This window comes from Thermobia domestica, chromosome 14 (assembly GCF_964235325.1).
Source record: "Thermobia domestica chromosome 14, izTheDome1.hap1.1, whole genome shotgun sequence".
NCBI classification, from domain to species: Eukaryota; Metazoa; Arthropoda; class Insecta; order Zygentoma; family Lepismatidae; genus Thermobia; species Thermobia domestica.
The window spans coordinates 202608535-202634184 of record NC_137467.1 but is presented as its reverse complement, the minus strand read 5'-3'; the positions used below and the strand labels follow the sequence as shown (position 1 = coordinate 202634184).

General features: G+C 34.9%; 1 protein-coding gene across 1 annotated transcript in view; it reads left to right on the top strand.

The window, feature by feature from the left end:
- Positions 1 to 8277: 8277 nt before the first annotated feature.
- The window catches only part of LOC145670544 (uncharacterized), a 33959-nt gene continuing 16586 nt past the window's right edge, over positions 8278 to 25650 (top strand). Inside the window, exon 1 of the mRNA XM_081739348.1 lies at positions 8278 to 8664. Coding sequence (XP_081595474.1) covers positions 8300 to 8664 — 365 coding nt within the window. The 5' untranslated portion in view covers positions 8278 to 8299. The remainder of the gene's footprint in view (positions 8665 to 25650) is intronic.

Below are 25650 nucleotides of genomic sequence, written 5' to 3'. Positions count from 1 at the left end.
AGCCAAAATTTCCAAAATTCTCGTTTTTTCCCCAAAAAAGCCGGCTTTTTATGTGAAAAAAAAACATCGATTCAAAAAAGCCGGCTCTTTTGCATCTCTAGTCCTGAGTAAACCTATGCATTCCCTGCCCCTCGAGTAAGCATAAGCAAAATTTCAATAGGTAATGCAATCCCGAACCAAAGCATCTCTAACTCTTCGCTATGGTCCATGTGGGTCCCCAAATTGTATAATCAAGAGTGAAATAGGGTCACACCGACGTCAAACAAACACATTAGCTCAAACCAAATACCTCTACTTCATTCGCACCAATAAGGGACGTGGTGGCTCAGTGGTAGAGCGTTCAAACCCCGCGAAAGTAGTTTTGTGGTGGGCAACATTATGATCGGAATACTCCAATTTTCTCCCATACTTTCATTCATTTTTCATCGTCACCGTCTCCTTTAGCCTAATCGGCATAATCGTGGGACGTAAAACTAAAGATTTCACTTGCACCACTGTTAGTCCATCTCGTCAAAGGGATAACAACCAAAAATCAAATATTCCTCCCAAAATGCAGCAGCGAAAATAGAACCTACTAATTAACGTGAAATCCGAACCGCATGAGCTCCTTCCGGAAAGCAAACTCTGGTCCCCCACGTTAGAGGCGCATACGCTAACCGGTTAGCCACAAAGGAACTCCAAAGTTTTCGAGTTTCATATTAATACTAATATTAATTTATACTATTACTGGGGTCTACTAATTCATAATGTAATAGATCATCAAGAAAGAGATCAAACCTTGTTTTGGTAATTTTATACCCATAAAAGGGAACGAAACAAGCCATCATAAGCTCCAAGCTAAAAATCCCAGATCAGTGATGTCAAACGAACATATTAGCTCGAACCAACTACCTCTAATTCATTCATACCAGTAGAGGTGCGGTGTCTCAATGGTACGGCGTTCACCTCTGCTGTATGTGCTCCCTGGTTCAAACTCCGCGAAAATAGTTTTGTGGTGGACAACATTATGCTCGGGATACTCCAATTTTCTCCCACACTTTCATTCATTTCTCATCGTCACCGTCTCCTTTAGCCTAAACGGCTATAAGCGTGGGACGTAAAACTAAAGATTTCATTTGCACCCGTGTTAGTCCATCTCATTAAAGATATAACAATCTCCAAATTTTATGCCATAAAAGGGAACGAAAAAAAAAAGCTTTCGTAAACCTGTACTATTTCATAACGTAATGAATCGTCAAGACCATATTTTTGGTAATTTTAAAGAATCATCATGACCTCTGATCCAAAACTCCAAATTCAATGACGTCATAGCAGGGGCAAGGTACCTCTGACTCGTACGCTCTGACTCATTCGTACCAGCGTGCATGGCCCCTGAATAAGCATAAGGAAAATTTCAATAGGTGACGCAATCCCGGGCCAAAGCATCTCTGATTCATTCACTATGGTCCATTTGGCCCCAAAATTGGATTATTAAGAGTGCGGTCAGATGTCGCAATTACTACTCCAACGGTGTGGAAACTCATACAAAGCCTCCAGAAAGAAAATTTCACCGTTCATTCTACCATTTCCTAGTGCGAATGAGGACAATATCCGTCAAGAAAACTAAAAAGGTTTATGTTGATCTGCAGCATAGATTGAGGAACCTATGTGTGAATGGTTTTTACTAGTGCTGTCGAAATCGTTTTTGCGTTTTCGGTTTTGGAAACCGCTTTTGTTGTTTCGGTTTTGAAACCCACATTTGCGGTTACGATTTGCAAAACCGCATTTGCGGTTTCGGTTTTGAAAACCGCTTTTGCGGTTTCGGTTTACAGAAAATTGGTTTTCTCAAAAACCGAAAACCGCAAATGTCACAAAAAATCAACAGCACTTGTTTTTACAGTGTATTCTAGGATATGTGTTAGAGGATGTTGACGCCACTGTAAGTAGCTTGTCATTCTTACGACTGCAAAATGTGTTTATAGTCTATATTACGATATATCCTATCCTAACTATATTTAAAACTACATGAGCTGACATAAATTATTGAGCACTTACTGTAGGGCTAAATAATTAAATTTGGTATGATTGTAGGTTTCCGGAACTAACCCAGAGGAAAATCGCCAAAAGTGAATATTTTTAATTTTTAGGGGTTCTGAAAAGGGAATGAAGAATTTCCCCGTGTTATTTAAATTGACCTTTTTTGGACATATAATCTCATGTTTTAGGTACTTAGAATTGGAATATAAACTTGAAATTCGGTATGTTTGTACGTTTTGATTGGCACTACCTAAGTGAGTGAGTAAAAATAAAAAAATCCAACTTTAGAGTGGTTTTATAAGAATCGGAAAAATCTTTCCCAAGTTATTTATATGAAACACCTTTTATACACCCAAATTATTGAGCAGTTCTTGTAGGGCTACAATTGTAGCTTTCCGGAACAATCCCACAGGAAAATTGCCAAAAGTAAATATTTTTAATTTTTTAGGGTTCTAAAGGGAGATGAAGAGATTCCCATGTTGTTTAAACGGACGTTTTCTTGGGATAGAAAATATTTTTTTTATTTTAGACAGTTGAAATACGAAAAGAAACGATAGAATAATGGGTGTAAGAGATGCGAGGCCGTAGACCGAGCAAAGAAAATGTTTCGGGGTGAAGTCCCCGGATGGCCAGATTCAGAAAATACGAAGAGCAAGTTCAAGAGATTCATTGTTGATGAAAAGGCCTATAGATAAGAAATGCGAAGCCGTAGGCCTAGCAGACCTGGAGGTCTGGTGGAAGAGCTCCCAGCTAGCCAAAGACTAGTCTTGCTATATAAAATTAATGATGATGTAAGTAATTGGTTATTCTGACGACTGCAGAGTGTTCCTTATAATCTGTTCTACGATATCTTTATTATTGAAAATTAACCCTTTGGGGATCTTATGGTACATTTTGTACCATACGCATTTTTCATGGTACATTGCGTTATTTCTCTTCTATTTGAGCTTTTTCGTCCGGGTTTTTTTGATTTTCAAGTCCAGAGACATTGTAGAAGACATTACGTATGGTTTCAGACCGTCCTGCGTCTAGACATGGGAGGTGATGACGTCATAATCTTAAAATGTATTTTTTCCCTTTTTAAGCCTATGTTCATTATTTTTTGGCGGGCTTATTTTTTCACGTAGAAGATTGAAATTTTGCACAAACGTTCAGTCCACCGAGTAGTATTTACCAGATTTTTTGTTCCGATGTCAGTGTTAAAACATGGGGGGAACCAGACGGGCAAAAGGGTTAAAAAAAGGGATATTTTTACCCCCAAAATCCCGTTTCTCGTCATTTTCTCGCCTCACATACATGATAGGACCACGTGAGTCATACCGTCTGAAAGGCCGTTCCATTCTGAAGAGAATGACGGTCGAATTATTATTCTAGGGTAATTAGGGATGTCTCAGAGATTTTTTGAAAATATACTTCTATATAGGGAAAAATGGGGCATTGTCGGTATATATATATATTTTTTGGCGTTCTTATTTTTGAACGTAGAAGATTGAAATTTTGCACAAACATTCAGTACACCGAGTGGTATGTACCAGATTTTTTGTTCCGATGTCAGTGTTGAAACAGGGGGGGGGGAACCAGAGGGGCAAAAGGTTAAAAAAGGGATATTTTTACCCCAAAATTCCAGTTTGTCGTCATCTTCCCGCCTCACATACACGATAGGACCACGTGAGTTATACCGTCTGAAAGCCCGTTCCATTGTGAAGAGAACGACGTTCGAATTATTATTCTAGGGTAATTAGGGCCGTCTCATTGAATTTGTATTCAAATATACTTCTGTATAGGGTAAAAGTGGGGCATGGTAGGGAAATTTTTTCTGGCGCGCCTATTTTTTCACGTAGAAGATTGAAATTTTGCACAAACATTCAGTCCACCGAGTAGTTTTTTTTTCGATTTCTGCGTAAAAACAGGGGGGTCCAGAGGGGCAAAAGTTGAAAAAGGGAAATTTTGCCCAAAAAATCCCTTTTTTCAGGAATATTCCGCCTTAGATACATGATGGAGACATGTGAATGGTACCACCTGAAAGACAGTTCTATTCTGTAGAGAATGATTGGCGGATTATAGTCCTAGGGTAATTAGGGATGTCTCAGGAATTTTTTTCCCTGAGATCATAGTGTTTTATGGTGTTTTGGGGTATTGTGGGAATTTTTGATAAAAATTCTCCCGCCCTTACTATTCAAGATAGAAACTTGAAATTTGGCACACACATTCAGTATACCAAGTACTAGTTATCAGATTTTTTTAAGATGGCTACGATCACACAGGGGGGTCCAGGGGGGGCCAAAGTTCGAGAAAAAATTTTTTCCCTCCGAAATTTTCACTTTGACATTTTTTCCCGCTTCTGGTATATGGTATGAGCATGCATGTGGTACCATTTGAAAGCCAGCTCTATTCTGAAGAGAATGAGGTATGAACCATGATCCTAGGATAAATAGTGACGATGCAGTAGCTGCTTGACTGAAAGTCTCAAAAATAGCCCAAAAAGCCAAGATCTCCAAAGGGTTAAGAAAGATGTACCGGTACGTAATTAGTCATTCTTACACCTACTAGCTGTTTTTATAATTTAAAGGATATGTTATAGAAAATTAGAAAAAAACTTTGTCATTCCTGTAACTGTAAAGGAATTTTATAGGTCTATACTATGATATGTTTGCTTTCAATCTATATTTTCTTGTAGTTAGAATTGTTATAAGACCAAGATATCAATTGGAAGATGGTTACAAAAAAATAAATTTAAACTAAGTTACGATTTGTTAAATTAAGTTTGGATAACTGATATTTACCGTCTTTTACTCTCTTGGTGCAATTTGGCTATATTTATATGCTTTGGGCGTTCGAGGCAAAAATGACTAAATCAAGAACCGTTACCTACTAACAAACACAATAGGTGAGACCTAAAAATACGAGCCCTAGGAGTTATAATTTTTGCCAAACTAACTTCATGCCATTTTGTCTTTCTACCATTTCGTCCGCTGCCATTTCGTTCTCTGCCATTCCGTCCGCTGCCATTTTGTCCTCCTGCCTTTATTTCCTGCCATTATGTCCCCTGCTATTTTGTCCTAAATTCACTAACGGTGATTCTGTGTGTATGAATAGTACCTTATCTCTATTTCTACATATTGTTTACATTACTTTACGAACTGGTTCGTTTTCACCACTTGTAAATTAGTTCTTTGCTTCTTTTTATTGCAAATGGAAATAGAACTGTAAAAATCATATGACTAATTATATAAATTACAGTCAACGAATTTGAATTTTTTAAACTCCAAATTATTTAAAACCTAGATGTATATCAGAATAAATGAAAATATAGTAATTTGTCATACTTTTCTTATAATTTGGAAGATAAAATAAAGAAATGGAAATAAATTCCTTCCCAGAAATTAATATGCGAGAGAAAAACCCGGGAATATTCACGTTTTTTTTATTTTCCTTCCCACCGGAAATATTCCCACTGCCCATCACTACTCTTGAACGAGCTAACATTAGTAAAAGTTAACATTTTACGAATACAATAAAAAAATAACTGGAGGAATTTAACTTGCGGTGGAAAATAATACTGATGTCAAAACAAAAGTACAAACACACTAACCACTTTTTGTTCGTTGTTACGAATATCATTATTATTATTATTATTATTATTATTAACAATAATAATAATAATAATAATATAGAAGGTCAGTGGCTTCAACAAGTATACTCCAGTGGCTTTATACTTGTGAAGACGAAGAAGTATTTTTTTTTTCAGAAAGCAATTATTCTGTATCATTATAAACCTAATCGTATATTTGATTGGAAGTACCGTCTATAATTGCCGGGAGAGTATCCTTCAAATATCGAGTAGATTGGCCGTATGCCGAGTGCATCGTGTTTTGTGTGCCCTGTGATGACGAGAGTTGTGTGGGGTTTCCTATACATATTTACTACACTTACACTCTTTTTTCCCTTTACACGTTCATACAATCCTTTCCTTTTTCTACACTTTTTTCCCATTCATTTTACACTCCTCACTTTTCTCTACCTTTTGCCCTGTCCAATTTGGCCTTCTGGCCCCTTTAACTGTTCGATCTTCTCTCCTTATTTTAACCTTTTCCTATTGTACCATACTTCTCTCCAAATTTGACTATTTCCCGATTGCGACATTACTTTCTTCACGTATTTTTACTTTATCATACTTACTACTTTCTATCTGTTTTATGACTTTGTACTCATCTTGTTACTTTTTTATAATTTTTGAACTATTCAAATCTTTACATTTTACACGTTTAATTACCTTTCTAAATTGCCGATATTCTTGTTCAATACAGTGGTAATGATATTATGCACAACTTTTGTGATGCTTACTACAAACAAACAATTAATTGCCGGGAGAGCGTCGTGAAGAAGAAAATAAGCAACTGCAGAAGAAGAAGATTGGAAATATAAAGTTGCTTTTGTGAACCAGCGTTGCCAGATCTAGCATAATGATACTAGATCTAGCATAATTTGCACATCTTTAGCATCTAGCATCTTGCTTTTAGCATCCTGTCCAAATCTAGCATAATTTCAGCAAGTTTATCAAAAAGCCGTAAAACCTGGAGATGTGAAAGAAGTTGGTCGTGGAAAGAAAAAGAACGGCAGAAATGTACACTCTCCCATTGATTGATACAATCGGTAAACCATACAGGCAGTATTATTTTCCGAAGCTAGAAACGGCATTGGGCTTTTTCTTTTCTTTTTCTTTTTTGTTTTTTTGGCTCCACCCAGGGTTTTCTAATCCTTTAACTGCGAGACATGAGCAAAGCTATGGGAGCCATTCTCCCCCCAACTTTTTGACAACTTCACCATCTTTATTTCTGACTTTATGACCATCTTTATTCCTGAAATGAAAGGTCCGAGACCGACCAAAAATCTGCACTCCAGCAGACAATTCTCAACTCCGCTTATGCTGCGAGGTAATTTTCTTTCAAAATATGTGAACAAACATTTTGCATTCATTTATACGATATATACGCCATTGAGTCTGGCAACGACTGCATTAGTTTATTGAGTTAAAGCTTTGTTGTGTGAAGTATTGAGTTCTATCCACGCATTCTTGCGCTCTACGTATTTTAAGTTACGTTATCGTATCTCAACTTCGTTTTTTTTTTAAACTCCTGAATTAGTAATTATGAGAATCTAGCATAATTTGACCGAATCTAGCATAATTTCGATCAGGTTTTGGAATAATTCCGAGCTGTGAGTCTGGCAACGCTGTTGTGAACGTTTTTGTAAATCATTTCGTTAACACTAGTGATGCGCAAAACGATTCATTTCGGAGAATCGATTCATTTACTTTGATTCACTAAAATGATTCGAACATTTAATTCGTTCATATGAATTGGTTGTCCGCGCATTCCTTTTGCGCAAGTGAATTGGTTGGGAATGATTCGCTCATTGAATCCGTTAGGTTTCCGCGCATCTCTTTTGCGCAATGAGTTATTCAATCATATGAATTGAGTGGGAATTATTCGATCATATGAATCGCTTGGGCTATTGCACTTCTTTTCTGCGCAACTTAATAAATTCCTTGGGTGGAGTACAACCTCGTGTATCATGTGTGCCAAATGACACGGCCAGCGTTTCATTGGGTGAGTGGAGTGGCTCGGGAACTCGTAAGCTTCAGTGCAGTTATGAAGTTTCAATAATATGCTGTTGTTCTATTCCCATTGTTGTTATTTTTGCATCCTGCTTTCATATTAGAGGTTGAGACAAACACTAAAAATGTTGCAATCTCCACGTTTTGTCTGCCAACTTCAGTTTTTCGAGGAAATATTTTGCTGAAATATACTCCGTAAGATTTTCACGGGATACAAGCAGTTATAACAATTTAGTTTCAACTTCTTATTGTCGTACATATTAATATGGGGAAAAATATAGAGCTCTGTATAGGGGACATTCATGCATTCCCCAATCTCCCACCCAAAAAACTATTCACACTCTTAAGAGGGAATGGGGAAAAGTGGTTCAAAATTTTAAGTATTTGCAAACTTTTAATGCTGTATTTATTAATTTTGTATTCTTCGAAGGCATAGTGCAGTGGTTTTGTCAAGTGATCATTTTTTTAAAAGAAAAAAATAGTCGAGTTTTCCATTGTAAATGAAAAATATTTAAATTATTTTAATTCCTTTGTAAAATTATATAGCGACTTTTTTAGCGACTTGGCCGGAGGCGTTTAGCGACTTTAGAGTACTAAACTAGCGACAATTCATACTGGCGAGTTGGCAACAGTGAGTATTAAATTCTTATTATATTTCAATTCACAATGGCTGGGGAGGCGTCTTTTAAGGTGGAATTGATGTGCAAAGAAGAAATTGCTTATGACCTACCTCAGGAAGATCCACTCGAAGGGAAAGGGTGGACGTACGAACTGATGACTGACAACAAAGAGTTAATATTATCTACAACAGAAGGAGAGGAAACAATGGACAAGGATACAGCTATGTGTTCTTTGGATGTGAAACTAAACGTTGATAGGGTGAAATCAGAATTAGCAGTAGAAGAAGATCCTGCATTTGAAAGTAATATAGAAACGCTAAGGAAAATAGTGGTTCAGGAGACTTGCGCGTCGTACTCTAATGACTCCCAAGAATTAACAACAAAAAGTTTAAATTCAGTTCGGCCAGAAAGGTAATGTTCAATTTTGCATATACTAATTGGTTCAGATTGATAATACGGTTACATGCAATTGAAAACTTTGTTGGTTAAAAGCTATACTTTACGAGAAATATTTAGGTATAGGAGATACCTCGAACGTAAATTAGTAACCTACAATTTGGAAATGGCATGGCACACATAGACTAGCTGTATACCAAATAAAAGTAATAATAAGATCGATACCACTCATACAAATTTTATGTAGTTCATATCTTGATAAAATAATTATTTCTTTATTATTGATTACACATTTTTCACATATTTGTTTCACAAATTGTTGCACATATTTAAAATATGGGTGCTCGACGATATTGTTTATTTATATAGAGACTTAAGTAAAATAACAAATCGTGAGAATGGTATTTATCCGAAAATTTTCCAAATCTAAACGTGGAATGTACTATATTGGAACAAAAGTTATGGACGTTTGTGTTTTTACTTAGGATTTAGCTCAAATGGGTCTAGTCTAATTTTTCCGGTGGGCTTCAAAAGACATAAGCAAAATACAAGATAAAGAATATTTTCACCAACAATGAATGTTCATTAATTGTAGAGGTCCATACATCATCAATCCACTTCATAGCTGCACTCATTTCTTTCAAGGAAGTCGACATTTTACATTGCCAGGAATCATTTCTAGGGTATGGACCTCCGTTTCTCAATATAGGATCACTTTAGGGGCTTAGTGAACGTACATGATATATAAATTATTGTAAAAAGAACGCCAACCAGCATGTGCTAGACGGCAGGTAAAAATAAGATTGCTATGTAGATTACGGCACTACGCAGAATGTGAGTAAACGAGGATACGCAAAATTCTGTACTTAGGATAACTTATATGAATTACGTTTTGAATGCGTTCTTGTATGTTCCTAATTATTTTATAGGTAACATCTAGTGATGGGTAAATTCCCGGGAAGATATTTTTCGGGAATATTCCCGGGAAAATTCCCAAAATGGGAATTTATCCGGGAATTTATGTACAATCAGAAAGAAAATTGCATTCTATTACTATATTATGATTTCAAAGTGGAATTAATTTTTATATCACAGCATATTATTACTGTTGTCCCCAGAGGATTCTTTAAAATGTATATTCTGAACGGTACTATGTTACTTTATTAACACTTTATTATATTTAGAGAGTTCGCATAAATATATATATATTTACAATATGGTCTATCAATTAAATGTGTGTGAAAAATTTATATAGTAAGTCCTAATACTTTTAAACCTCTAATCAGTTTAAATTTATATGTAAGTGGATTTCCTAAAATTGACTCTACTACTGATATTATAAACACATTAAATTTATAAATGTTATAAACAAATTAGATTGGGTAAATGCCAGAAGATACATGTCTCACCAATTTATCAACATTTGCCATACATATTTATGTTCCCAAAATTTGCAATATACTTACTTATCTTTATATTTTTAGCACGTTACACTGGCATACACGACATTTCACTCTACCTATTTCTCGAAATTCACATGTAATACGTTAATTCACATGTAAGAGAAGTCCGAGTACCTCTTCAGAAATTAGTGTCAGAGATAGTGATTGGTAAATTCCAGGGAAGATATTTTTCGGGAATATTCCCCAAAATGGGAATTTTCCGGGAATTTATGTACAATCACAATGAAAATTGCATTCTATTATTATATTATGATTTCAAAGATAAATTCGTTTTTATATCACAGTATGTTATTACTGTTGTCCCCAGAGGAGTCTTTAAAATGTATATTCTGAACGATCTTATGCTATTTTATTAATATTCTATGATATTTAGAGAGTACGCATAAATGGATATTTATTTACTATAGAAAGTCCTATGAAAGTAAATATATTTCAAAAATAAATTTACATGTAAGTGGCTTTTCTAAACTTGACTCTACTATTGATATTATAAACATATTAAATTTTTAAATGTTAGAAACAATTTTGTCAACATTTGCGCATAAATATGTATGTTCATAATATTTGCAAGATACTTTCTTATCTTTATAATTTTGCATGTTATATTGCCACACACGACCTTTCCTCCTGCCCATTTCTCGAAATTTCGTGCGTTAATTCACACGTAAGAGAAGTCCGAGTACCTCTTCAGAAATTCGAGTCAAAGGGAGGAGACAGGCCGACGTCTATTACTAACGGTGGTTCAGGGTTTATTAATAGTACTTCATCTCTATTTCTACATAAGTTTACTTAATTCTTAATTACTTTAAAATATGGTTCCTTTTCATCATTTGTAAATTAGTACTTTGCTAATTTTGGCTGTTGCTTAGCATTGGGGGCCAGCTTTTGCACCTACTTTTTTGCGATATTCTATTCCAATGCGGTTGTTTTATGGTTTCATACGTTAAATTACGTTACCAATATTAAATTCAGACAGCACTACAGAACGTGCGTTAGCGAGTGAAGGCGGGTTAGAGCCCGGCATGGCACGTTGTTTTATATCTTCGTTACCAACAATTTACTTTCTTTTCTCACATAAATCACTTCCACTTATCTTTACGGTTTGTACAAATCCCCTACTGCCCTAAAAAATTGTGTTCGATACTTTCATGACTACTTGAACATCACTATCAACTCATTTCTTCCGTAAATCATCCTACTTTTTGCAAGTTTTGGGCCCCCAATATAAACAATTAGCCTACTTTTTAGTGCAAATTCAAATGGAACTTTAAAAATCATATTATTAGTTATATAAAGTACAGTCAAAGAATTTTAAATTTTTATCCTCCAAATCCTTTAAAATCTAGAAGTAAGTCATAATATACTAAAATAAAGTAATTAGTCATATGGTCTTATAATTTGGAAGATAAAGTAAACAGTTGGAAATAAATTCCTTCCCGGGAATTTATAGGTCAGGGAAAAAACCCGGGAATATTCCCGTTTTTAAATTCCTTCCCACCGGGAATATTCCCACTGCCCATCACTAGTAACATCCTGAAATGCTTTCTTTGCTTGTATATTTGTGTTCCAAAGTAACACAATATATTAGGGACGTAACTTCTTAATTATATGGATTCCTTCATTCCCGAACATCTTTCTAGTTCCGTGTTATGATTTGCCACATTGAATTTTGATACTTTATTTCGATTACAGTTGTTACTAGTGGAATATTCCCGGTGGGAAGGGCTTTAAGAAATGGGAATATTCCCGCGTTTTTTTCCCTGACCCATAAATACCCGGGAAGGAATTTATTTCCATTTCTTTACTTTATCTTCCAAATTATAAGAACCATACGGTATGACTAATTACTTTATTTTAATATATTATGATTTAATTCTAGGTTTTAAAGAATTTGGAGGTTAAAAAATTTAAAATTATTTGACGGTACTTTATATAACTAATAATATGATTTTTTTAAGTTCCATTTCCATTTGCACTAAAAAGTAAGGTAATTATTTAGTATTGGGGGCCAAAGCTAGCAAAAAATAGGATGATTTACGGAAGAAATGAGTTGATAGTGATGCTCAACTAGTAAAAAAAGAAAAAAAATCGAGCACATTTTTTTGGGGCAGTAGGGGATTTATACAAAACGGAAAGGTAAGTGGAAGTGATTTATGTGAGAAAAGAACGTGAATTGTTGGTAACAAAGATAGAAAACAACGTGCCATGCGGGGCTTTAACCCGCCTTCATTCGCTAACGCCCGCTCTGCAAAGATGTTTATATTTAATGCTTGTAACATAATTTAACATCGAAACTATAAAACAACCGCACTGGAGTAGAATATCGCAAAAAAGTAGGTGTAAAAGCTGGCCCCCAATGCTAAAGAACAGCAAAAATTAGCAAAGTATTAATTTACAAATGATGAAAAAGAACCATTTTTTAAAGTAATTTAGAATTATGTAGAAAGAGAGATGAAGTACTATTAATAAAGCTTGAACCACCATTAATTATAGACGTCGGTCTATCTCCTCTCTCTTACTCGAATTTCTGAAGAGGTACTCGGACTTTTACATGTGAATTAACGTATGGAATTTCGAGAAATAGGTAGAATGAAAGGTCGTGTATGGCAATGTTACATGCTAAAATATAAAGATAAGTAAGTATCTTGCTAATTTTGTGAACATAAATATGTATGCGTAAATGTTGATAAGTTGGTGAGACATGTATCTCCTAGCATTTACACAACGTAATTGGTTTATAACATTTATAAATTAATGTTATAAATTAATGTGTTTATAATATGAGTAATAGAGGCAAGTTGAGCAAATCCACTTAACATATAAATTTAAATTATTACTATATAATTTGTTCACACATATTTAAATGATAGAACATATTGTAAATAAATATACACTTATGCCTAGTCTTTAAATATAATAAACTGTTAATAAAGTAACATAATACCGTTCAGAATATATATTTTAAAGAATCCTCTGTGGCCAACAGTAATAATATGCTGTGATTGTGGCGGTATATCGTTTATAACACACTGATACATTCCGCTACTCTATTGTTAAAATATAAGTGGGTGGGCGAGTGATAATACAGTGCTTTAATAGCCGTCTTAATTGCCTTGCACTATTGTTCACCTTGCGGGCCCCCAGCTACACCCCGCCTGGATCCACCATGCAATAGCACCGTCTTTATTGCATACCGAACCCGCGCACAGATACACCTAGCGGCACCCACAAAGTTAACCTGTCACAACCATCACTTTCAACCCACTTTCCCAGAATTCGGAGATTGAAACGTGCTCGTGTAACTCAATGTAAGGGCACTATATTAAGCTGTATTTACAACGTTAACACTAAGTATTTAAATACACTTCTGAACAAAACATATAGTTACTAGTTTACTTAAAACGCTTCGTTCTCATACATACAGGTGATCAAAGAAAACGCAAGGTTTCATGCATAACTGGAAATTTATATATCTAATTCAACTGAACATTGTTAACTTTTGTGTAATTATTAATGTTCTAATCGTACGATTTTATCTTTGCCGTAGGCCCTGTTTTCAGTTGCCGCGATTCGCGATTAAGTAAACATTTTCTGAGAGGGAAAAACCCTTTGTTTTATTTATTTGTCCCGTAGTCCATTTCCATCCTGATTTTAGGTAATAAATTTTGCACTATTAATGACATTCATGGTATTGGATGAATTTCACTTTGAATTCATTGTTCGTTATAAATAATTTTTTAAAGAACTTCTTTTATCAACATATTTACGATATTTTTACCAACTTCCTTCACCGATGTTCCTCTTCGAATGAGTCCACTGTTGCCAGTCCCTCTTCACCAAGGTGCTCCCACTACCAACACCACACAATGGATAACGTAATCGTTAAAAATAACCATGAAGCACTGTGGTATAGGAATGCAGAAGGAGTAAATTTTATAACCATATTTCTAGAAGCGAAAGGAGTTTCTGCGTCGCGAAGACGCACACATACATATACACTTTTGTTTGTTTGCGAAGAAAAATTCCTCAGAGCTGCCTTTGTACGAGGTTTACTTAGAAAGTTATACATATATATATATTTTAACTGATAATAAATGAGGCGCTCGGCAAAACGTTTATTTTGAAGGAACCGAAAAATAAACAGAACCCTGCAACACTCATCACTTTTCTGCACTAGTGTACGAGATAGTTAAACAATTCTTAAAAATCATTTATTCATTGGTTTTAAAAGGGTTAATCCCTAGTCTTTTACTGCGGGTTACGTATACAAGTTTTTAAAGTTCACTCGGAAATACGATTAAAAACGCAAGGGCCATTTTAGAACTGTTTTTGGAACTTACGAGGACCATAAAAAGTTTCAATTTTTTTTTCAAACGAGCATAATGGTAAACACATTAACATTTACTAATAGTTTTTACTCACATTATTTCCTACACAGCATGATATCACAAATTTAATATACTAATACTTTTGTTTAATTCTATTCAATAATATTTAGTATTATTTAACATTATGTGTTATTATTTAGTATGCACTAACTCAAACACTTAAAATAATTATTAACGTATTACAAGATACTTAACACAATTACTTATATACCATCTAACTCGATTGTAATTAGTTTTTTTTACATAATGAATAATGCTTTTCTATGATATTCATAAAACGAAATCATTTAAATACACCATTTGAAAGAATAAAATTTACGTAATTACATGTATATATTTTATTAATTCGTAACTGAATGAAACTTTTTTATCAATGAAACAATATATTTCGAGATATTCACGATAAAATTTAATCAACATAAGAATCAATAGCATGGTACTAATACAACACGAAAATATCAAATATAAATCAAATTGCAATAAAAAGACAAGTAAACATTTTCAAAATATTAAATGCATCATGTTACTTATAACTATAACAACACTAATAATTATAATACTTTACATTTATTGCATTCCGGTTAGACGTTAACCAGGAATGGACCGAGCAGTGGATGGTTTGTTAGACCATTACACTTTTACAATGCTTGCCCTCCCCGAGATGAGGTTTAAAAGATCGAATAAGAGGTTAATATTAAAAATAATATAGAGGGGTACAATACGAAAATAGTCTACTCCGGGGTTTAAACAAATATAAAGTTTCCCAAAATGGGGGGAACCTCATCTCATGCCTTGGCAAACCACTTGGCATATTATTCCTTATTTAATAAAAGGCCTTTTCCGTCCGGAAGTCACATAGTAGGACACAGTCGCCTACTAACGCCATAACGATATATAAATGTATCGAAGTGTATATACTTTTTTTATCCCAACTTACTAAGTTTAGGATTTACAAGATGATTAATGTAAACGACAAAGCATAACTGGAACAATTAAGTTCATCTGTTAAATATTTCAAATATTTATCACATACTATCAATATTTTTAGTAACTTTTCGCTGTTTTCGTTCCGACTTTTGCTACGGTTAAACACAGATAAATCTACTTTCAAAACATTATTAAAATTCACATGAATTGTTGTTTCTGGTTCACACGAATCTATATTTAGACAATTTGGAGTTATGGACTCTAATTTTTTTTCATGTACATGTTTTTTGGCAAGTTCTAACCAAAGTTGTTTAGTTTTTGAAATCGGTTTCCAAACTTTCATACGATTTATTGAATGAGTTCCTAATGATTCACCAGTAAGTGGGTCCATTAGTTCAAACACCTTATCTGTAACCTTTTGTTTACAAAGTAAAGGCCCCTTGTACAGATGAAAAAACTTGCTAATTTTCTTACTTACAGCTGAACTAAGATGACTTTGAAGCAAAAAACCAAATCGTTTTCTTTTATAACATATTTACCTTCTTGTGTTTTATTATATTTTTCATTTCTTTTTCTAATGTTTTCTACGAAAATCAGCCATTATAAGTATTTTCCCAATTTAGAGGTTCATTTTCATCATATTTATCATTTGTAATTATTCCAAAATGCCGAAATACGTAATGCGATTTTACATTGAGATGAAGACTTGCTGGACTTACTCCTAAACTGCTACACACAGAATAGTTTAGTAAAATAACAATTTGGGGAATATACTTCTCCCATGTTAAGGTTATCATTCCACAACAATTTAAACAAAGGATTAGTTTCTCAATGAATTTTCTCCACAACAGAACTCTTTGGATGATACGGACTAACATAATGGATTTTAATCCAATATTCTTTCATTTTTTTCTTGAATTTACTAGAAACAAAACAACTACCATTATCTACTAGGAGAGATAACGAAACACCCAAAATTGGAAAATAATACTGTTCTGGACATTTTAAAACACATCTCGCGGTTGCATTTCTCATAGGAAACATTACATAATATCTACTAAAAACATCTAACACTGACAAAGCAAACTTACTTCCATTCTGAGAAGCTGGATACGGACCTAAAATATCAATAGATAGCATATCTCGTATGTTTTTTACTGCTACATTCTGCAAAGGTTTACCCGGAGGTGATGTTTCAGCTTTTGTCAATTTACAATCCATACAGTAACTTATGAAATCAATAACGTCTCTCCTTAATGACTTCCAGTAACATACTTCTTTACTAAATGCAATTGCTTTTTCAGCACTAAAATGACCTTGTTCATGAAAGTACTTAATTTCGGGAACCATGGAAGTAGGTATACAAATTTTCCAAGAGTATGGAAAATGATAGTTTTTATTTAACAAAACATCATTACTTATAAAAACTTTGAATGTTTCTATTTTTCACTTTTACATACGGGTCATCAGGATTAGGCAGAAACTGGATTATTTTTATACTCTAAATGTTCTTGTTGTTTGATTTTCAATTCTTCGACAGTAAGATTTCCAAAACGACGGCAAAACCTCAAATTTATTAATTTCATGTTGTTCAACTTTTGTTTGTAATATTACCCGTGAGAGAGCATCACTCGCCTGATTATTTTTAGCCTTGATATAAATTATTTCTACCTCGAATCCTTGAATTTCAATACTCCATCTCGCTAAACGTGAATTCCAATTTCTTATGTTATGGAGGTATACTAAAGAATGGTGATCGGTGTAAATTTTTATGTGTCTACTATACAACAATTGACCCCATTTTCTTAAAGCAGCAACAATCGATAAAGCCTCTTTTTCAGTCGTTGTGTAATTTTTTCAGCTTGTTTTAAAGTTCTACTATGAAACCCAAGAATATGGCGTTCGCCATTAATTTCGTGAAACTAAATATTCCCTAAAGTCACTGAACTACAATCTGTAATGATACAAAAATCACGATCTAAACGTGGATGAGCTAACAATACTTTTTGAGCTAAATCATGTTTCAATTGTTGAAAACTAATTTCACACTCATCATCCCATATCCATTTTTTTCTTTCTCAAAAGAGCAAAGGTTTAGCTTTATGTGCAAAGTTACTAACAAATTTAGAACACCATTGAAACAAACCAAGTACTCGTTGTAATTCTTTCAAATTTCTAGGGCGAGGAAGATCCTTTATACATTGTACGTACGATAGATCTTTTGTTATGCCTTGAGAATTTACATTAAAACCCAAAAAAATAAATTTTGTGTTATAAAATGAACATGTTTTCAGATTCAACGTCATTCCTGCTTCATGTACTTTAGTAAATATTTCATCTAACAAACAAATTTGTTTTTCAAAAGACATTGTCGGTACTGAGACGTCATCGACATAACAGACCAGTTGATCATACAATCTGGAACCTAACACTGTTTCTAAACAATTCTAAAAGCTACAGACCCATTTAAATATCCAAAAGGAACCCGTGTAAATTGATACATTATGCCGTTCCAGTAGAAGGCTGTGTAAGGTCTACATTCATCAGACAAACTGACCTGCAAGTAGGATCCAACAAAATCAAGACAACTAACAAATTGAACACCTTGAAATTTTAATAATAGGTCATCAATCTTCTTTACTTTTAACTGTTTAACTTTTACATGCTTATTCAAGGAAGTCAAATCGACTACAGTACGCGGTTTTGATGTATTCTTTTTTGCTACACATAACAACGGATGAGCGTGAATAGACACACACTCTTTTACAACTCCGTTTTCAAGCCATACTTTTATTTGTTTTTCTATGTTATCTTTAAATTTAAATGGTAAGGGATATTGTCTCTTAACAATAGGTTTGTCAGTGTCAACTTCGATAGTGTATTCGAAACGATTACATTTACCTGGCACATCACTGAACACACATCTATGTTTAATAAACAAATTATAAAGTTGTTGTTTTTGTTGGTTATCAAGATCATCAATTTCATTTACTTTTTCTTTAATGTCACCTACAGAAAGAAAATTTTCAGTTTCTGGAGTATTATTTTCTACTACAGTTCTTGGATTGGTTTGATTTAGAAAATTGATTTCGTACATACCATGAGATTTTTTATTTTATTTTCAATATCACTAATCTGTTTTCCATACAACTCATACAAAATTTTTATTCCTGTACTAAATCGAAATTTAATTAAAAATTCACTATTTACAACTGGATTTTGGTATCTTTCACGTAAATATTCATATATTTTATCTTTTTCATTAATTTCATTTAACCATTCAGTCATACATTGTTGTTTTCGCTTAAGCAAATTCTTTATTACGGGACATTTACTTTCTAAAGGGTGGCTAACATCTTCAGACTCACTTTCGCAAGAAATTTCTGAATAATCAAAATTAATGACTTTTACATTGTTTACTGACTCAAACTCATGACCTTCTCCCTTTTGCCTTGTCAAAATTTCAACGTGGTTGCTATTCCTAGAAGAAAGCGAATTACCATTTTTCAATTCAATTCCGTTTTTCATAGGTACCCTAACGACATTCTGGCCGTGGCCTAACAAAACTATTTTCTCAGCAAAATCTATCTTTACGTTTGCTAAAGTAAGAAAATCTCGGCCTAACAAACAAGAACAATTTAAATCATTTACAACCAGAAACCTTACGTCATACATCAAAGGCCCTATTTCTAAACAGAGGATAATTTCACATTTTACTGATTTCATTCTTTTACCAGAATAATCAACAAGTACAATACGGGAAGAGGTTTTAGTTGAGCATTTGAAACAATGGCAGAAATAGATTTCCACGATTTTAAGCTGAGCAGGCTAGCAGATGCTCCAGAGTCACGTAAAGCGTAAAATTCTTCATTAAATATTTTTACCTTTATTTTTGCAGTAGCCTGTGACGAAACAATTTGTTTACAATTTCTATTACTATCCCCTTCATCCTCGGATGAACTTTCATCACTGTCCCATTGTACAACATTTAAAAGTTTCAATAGTAACATACAAAGTATGACAACCATTAGTGAGTGCATTTGCGTTATTACCAAAACTTGTACTGACTTCCCTGTGATGAGCACCCTCCACACAGGGAGAATTTAGTTTGGGTGAGGAAAACGAACTTGTCCGTTTGAATTAAAAGGAGTAGAATTTACGAAAGGAGGTCTTGGAGAGCTAAAATTTCCTTGATTTACAAAATTTGGAAAACCAGGTGAATTTCCAGGCATTTGGCCATTAGGAGAATGCATTCTCACAATACCATTCGTATTTATAGGTTGATTGTTCCCATCTGAGGAGTGATGAAACTGATTACCCACTGGGAAATTCACTCTAGGTGGGATTTCCTGATTACAACTGCAAGAATGCGCATCAGAATGCACTTCTTCATTATTATTGTTATAGCGTTTTTCTTAAATCCGAGTTTATGCTTGTTATTTGTATTTTGCTGAGTATTTTCACGTGGAAATTTATTACCGTTTCCATTATTCTTACGTTTCTTCTGATTCTCATTGAAATTACTATTAGTGGATGTCACGTACCTCCACGCGTATCTTTGTCGATATGATTGTCTATTCTTTCTTTTTTAACTCCAACGTTCGGAAAAACGTGATTAGAATGTGGGAAGTTTTTTTTACCTGACTTTCTAGAAGAGATTGTTTTATTTGTTCTACATCGTTAACAATAGCCTCAACTCTGCTACTAATATCAGCCTGCGTTTCTTCCACTGATTTCTGCGATATTACCGAGTTTCGCATGCAATAATACTAGATTCAACTACCTCTAGAAGTTTTGACATCCAATTTTCACATTTATCCGTCTTTTCAACCAGTTCACTATGCACACGATCTACCTGACTTTCTAGAGATTTTAGTTGACCATTCAATGTACCTATTCTGATTTCACACTTATTTTGTCTTTGATTAAACGCAATTAAAGCGTCATCAAAAGCGTTTATACATTTTGAAAATTCTTCATTTCGTTTCTCCGTAACGTTTAACTTTTCGACAACAGATTCTAATTCTACGTTACATTTATTAATTTCTGATTGTATTTGTTCTGTGTATTTCGCAAAATTTTCTTCACAAGAACGTTTTCTTTGCAACTCAATTTGCAACTTTTCCTCAAAGTCGGAACGTAAACTCTCTATCTCTTCAGTAGCTTTGTTATTAATAGAAACAAAGCCGACTTTATTTTCTTCTGTAATTCTATCTAACATATCGTGTAATTCCGCGTTAGATCTTTCAAATTTTTCAGTCAAATCTGCATTTGATTTTTCAAATTTTTGATCTACATTCACTGACAATTCTTTAATTGCCTGAAGCAATGTTTGTAAATTAAGATTTTCACTCTCAGACATGTTGACAATTTAAATACACACAATTTTAAAAAAATAATACTAATGCTAAAATACCGTTAGCGCATACTAAACCCACTCTATTTAACCCAGACGAAGCTACACATAAACACAATATATGTAACTAAAGGTTACATTAGTTCCGTTGCCGGGCGACATTTTGTAACAGTAACGGGTTGAATTCTTATATGTTCCTGTTTTGGAAGACATTTTGTGGCGGTCGTAGGTTCAATACTTGCTCGTCCCTGTTCGGGCGCCATTTTGTGGCGGTATTTCGTTTATAACACACTGATACATTCCGCTACTCTATTGTTAAAATACAAGTGGGTGGGCGAGTGATAATACAGTGCTTTTGTTTCAGTGGTTAGGAACATTGCCGTCTTAATAGCCTTGCACTATTGTTCACCTTGCGGCCCCCCAGCTGCACCCTGCCCGGATCCACCATACAATAGTACCGTCTTTATTGTACACCGGACCCGCGCACAGATACACCTAGTGGCACCAACAAAGTTAACCTGTCACAACCATCATTTCCAACCCACTTTCCCAGAGTTCGGAGACTAAGACGTTCTCGTGTAACTCAGTGTAGGAGCACTATATTAAGCTGTATTTACAACGTTAACACTAAGTATTTAAATACACTTCTGAACAAAACATATAGTTACTAGTTTACTTAAAACGCTTCGTTCTCATCCATACAGGTGATCAAAGAAAACGCAAGGTTTTGTGCATAACTGAAAATTTATATATATCTAATTCAACTGAACATTGTTAACTTTTGTGTAATTATTAATGTTCTAATCGTACGATTTTATCTTTGCCGTAGGCCCTGTTTTCAATTGCCGCGATTCGCGATTAAGTAAACATTTTCTCAGAGGGGAAAAACCCTTTGTTTTACGTTTTTGTCCCGTAGTCCATCTCCATTCTGATTTTAGGTAATAAATGTTGCGCTATTAATGATATTCATGGTATTCGATGAATTTCATTTTGAATTCATTGTTCGTTATAAATAATATTTTAAAGAACTTCTTTTATCAACATATTTACGATATTTTTACCAACTTCTTTCACCGATGTTCCTCTTCGAATGAGTCCACTGTTGCCAGTCCCTCCTCACCAAGGTGCTCCCACTACCAACACCACACAATGGATAACGTAATCGTTAAAAATAACCATGAAGCACTGTGGTTAGGAATGGAGAGGGAGTAAATTTTATAACCATATTTGTAGAAGCGAAAGGAGTTTCTGGGTCGCAAAGACGCACACATACATATACACTTTTGTCTGTTTGCGAAGTAAAATTTCTCAGAGCTGCCTTTGTACGAGGTTTACTTAGAAGGTTATATATATTTAACTAATAATAAATGAGTTATCCTTTAATGTTATATGATATAAAAATTAATGCAACTTTGAAATCGTAATATAGTAATAGAATGCAATTTTCTTTCTGATTGTGCATAAATTCCCGGATAAATTCCCATTTTGGGAATCTTCTCGGGAATATTCCCCAAAAATATCTTCCCTGGAATTTACCCATCACTAGTTGTTACTAGCTACCGTATCAAGAGGTTACTTTGCACATCGGGCATTACTTCCCACAAAATATGAAGAGTTTCACAGTCCTCTGTCGTTAAAAGCATGAACTGTAAACATGAAGTTTCAACTACCATGTAAGATAGAACCTGTAACTGTGTTTTGGCGTTAATGTTGGAGGTCAGCATCAGTTCTAATTACCGGGAGGGTTTGTTGTTGTACTTGTATGGAAAGCAGTCACTGTAAAGACCGCTAAATTTTAAAAGAATTTCCGTCAATGTTAAGTCAGTTTCGTAGAATACAAGTGTGCATAATGGGACTTTGATGTAATTGTTGAAATTGAAATGTGAAATGTTTCATTGGTGGAATTACTTTGCACAACATACAAAAAAGTATGTTGAATACACGTTTCTGTGCAATGTTTTCCCTTCAATATTTAAACAGTTTACTTTCTACACAAAACTGCATGCATTTTATTAATATTGATATTAGAATGATGGAACCGGTTTCAGTACTTAGTTTGAATTATCGATATTTGTAAAGAAAATTATGTATTTTCTGGTACCGACTCAGGAACCACATTCTAATAGTTTAGCATATGTCCCACAAAAGTGCCAACTCACGAACATAAAAATTGATCCTCGTGAACTTATTTAATTTGGTTATTCCTTTTGTCCAAGTTTATCATTTGAACCGTAATCAGTGGAAGATTTACGGGGTTTGTAAATTTTAGGCTGCATGATTGCATGACCCAAGATTGCAGGCAAGTACTTAATTAGACTCAAACAGTGACTTTAATAGGTTCTTATCGGTTCAGTCACTTGCTGGAACTTTCTTTCTGAGTCACTTGTTGGAACTGTTCGTGCCTTTTGTGTGACATCCTTTTTGAAAAATTGGTGGTAGTTCATATTTTTCTCACTAGGTGTCTCTGTAGTCATATAGTAGTGTGTTACTGTGACGTCTCATGTTCTGTCTGCTTGTATGTGTGGAATGCAGTGAGCGGGTAATTGAATTTTCGTTTCATAGCGACGATCGAGTTAGCAAGTGCGATTGAGAAAACTTAACATGAATTTAATTTGAACTTGTTTTTAAACAAGTTTGTATTAGGTTCGGATATTAACTCATATCGCTTTGCAGCATTGTGTGGTTTATTTGAGTTAGAGAAAACCTGTCATGGTTATGGCCGAAGGCTGAAAGTATTTCCGACGTATGGTAAAAGTGGACGTTTATTTTTGTTAGTCTTGTTTGTAATAATAACAAGTGTGCTCGCTTTAATATATGGACGTCTGTGCGGAAAGGAACATTTTTCAGCAATGTGAACTTGAGTATTGCGCATGTATTCTTGCTATCTTATTTTTTCGTGAATCATCAATTATGAATTCATTATTCATGAGTGTTCTGGTATGGCGAAACGGTGAGTGCTTTCCATTTTTAGTTGATATTATTTTTATTCTTGATTTGCTTTGGATTTGAGTATTTGGCAAAGTATTTGTTTTGTTCCTGGTGGTTCCATTATCTTGGTGAGATGTAATTTATTTTTCCTCGTCATGCTGCGTTTGTTATTGGTTGGTTGGGTTGACCAAGAGGACGGCAGGATTGGAGCTGTTAGTAAGTATATTTAGAGGGATATATTCCCTAAGGCGAGGTAGCAATGGTATGTTTAATATGTATTTTGGGTGTGGGGAGTTTAATGGTAGAGTAAGACTTACTAATGTTATTTGCTTGGGAGGCAGCGCCACCCTAGATTTAGTGACAAAAGTGTACTTATTGCTTGCGATGCTGCTAGTAAGGATTAGGTTAGTGAGAGAAACTTGTGTTGGCCCTGGACGCCCTGGTGTGGTTTGGTTTTTGTTAAAATGATGCAAGGTTAAAACGTTATGAAAATAATTAATTTGACAAAAATGTGCTTTGAGAAATTCATTACCGATTAGGGTTGGAAAATTTTGCAAGGGGATTACCTGAAAGAGAATTTTGAATTTTATGCCTTGTAAGTTGACAGTAAGTGACACAGCTTGCGTAAGTGTAAGAGGTGTGTTATTGAGGCCATGAACGATGGTTTGTAACGCAAATGGTTTTGCAGATGGAGGAAGACGTGAAAGGGGAATTAGAGATGATTTTGCCCCGCTGTCCAGACAAAATTGATGTTTAAAACAATTTATATTGCCATAAATAAAGGCCAGTTGCCTTATGTATTATATGGGTATGTGGACTGGTGTAGGAGCCTGCGGAGCCGTCACTGCGTGGCCCGCTTGCTTGCAGCGTTTTTTGAACGAGATTTTTTTTGACGGCGGTTCTGGGTTGTGGGAGGGAGCACCTGGGGATAGGACCATGGGTATGGAAAAGGAAAAGGCGGTATTTGCTCATGATTTGCCAGAACTGGGTGCTGGGTGGGATAGGATTTGTTTTTAGGAGTGGAGCCTCGGGAATCACGGCGGTGGGATTTGGCTGTAGTATCACATGGAGAAGTATGATGGGCGCAGTGATGGTCACACTTATAAGTCACCGGAGTGCATCCATGAGATGTGCAACAGTTGTGCTGGCTGCAAGATGATGGAAGGTTGCGAACCGGAGAGGCGTGAACGGGAGAATGGTTCCCATTGGGAGGTCTCGAATGGGACCTGTTCCTATTGAAACGGTGATGGTGACGATTAGCAGAGCGGCCCCGCGCTGAGGAACGATGCTGATAGTGCTCGTCGTCACGGGATCGGTCCCGGGGGGAAATACTTCGAGAATGTTTTCGATTAGGTGTTGGGTAACGCTCGCGAGAGGGGTCACGTTTTTGGCTAGGGGTGTACCTATCTTTAGAGTGATTGCGGTATGACCTATTGTATGAGTGGTTTTGCTGACCACTGTGACGTTTGGAGCGTTCACTAAAGGAAGGCTGATACGACCTGGGTCGGTCGTATGTGGCGAACGAAACTTGGGGTGGCGGTGTTTGAGCATTAGAAAGTGTATTGAGTTGAATTTGGAGGTTTTTTAATTTGTTAATAATACTTGCAAGATCGTTAGTATTGGATGAAGGAGTTATAGCAGGAGTTGGATTGAGTCCCTGATTGCGTTGTGATACTAAAAAATCAGCTTTTTTACGAAGAGTTGCAAATGATATGAGGTCATCAAAATTATCAAAAGTTTTATGGGAAAAATCAACTATAAAAGAGGGCAAAAGTTCTGCAATTGCATCAGCCAAAAAATCCTTAAAAACGAATTTAGCGCCAGTTTTTGTATGCAAGGTGCGTTTTTCATATAAATAGTGGGTAATGGGTTCGTCCGGGTGCTGCAACCTATTTTGATAAATTTTTATGGCAGAGAGTCTAGCTAATTGTGGCCCAAG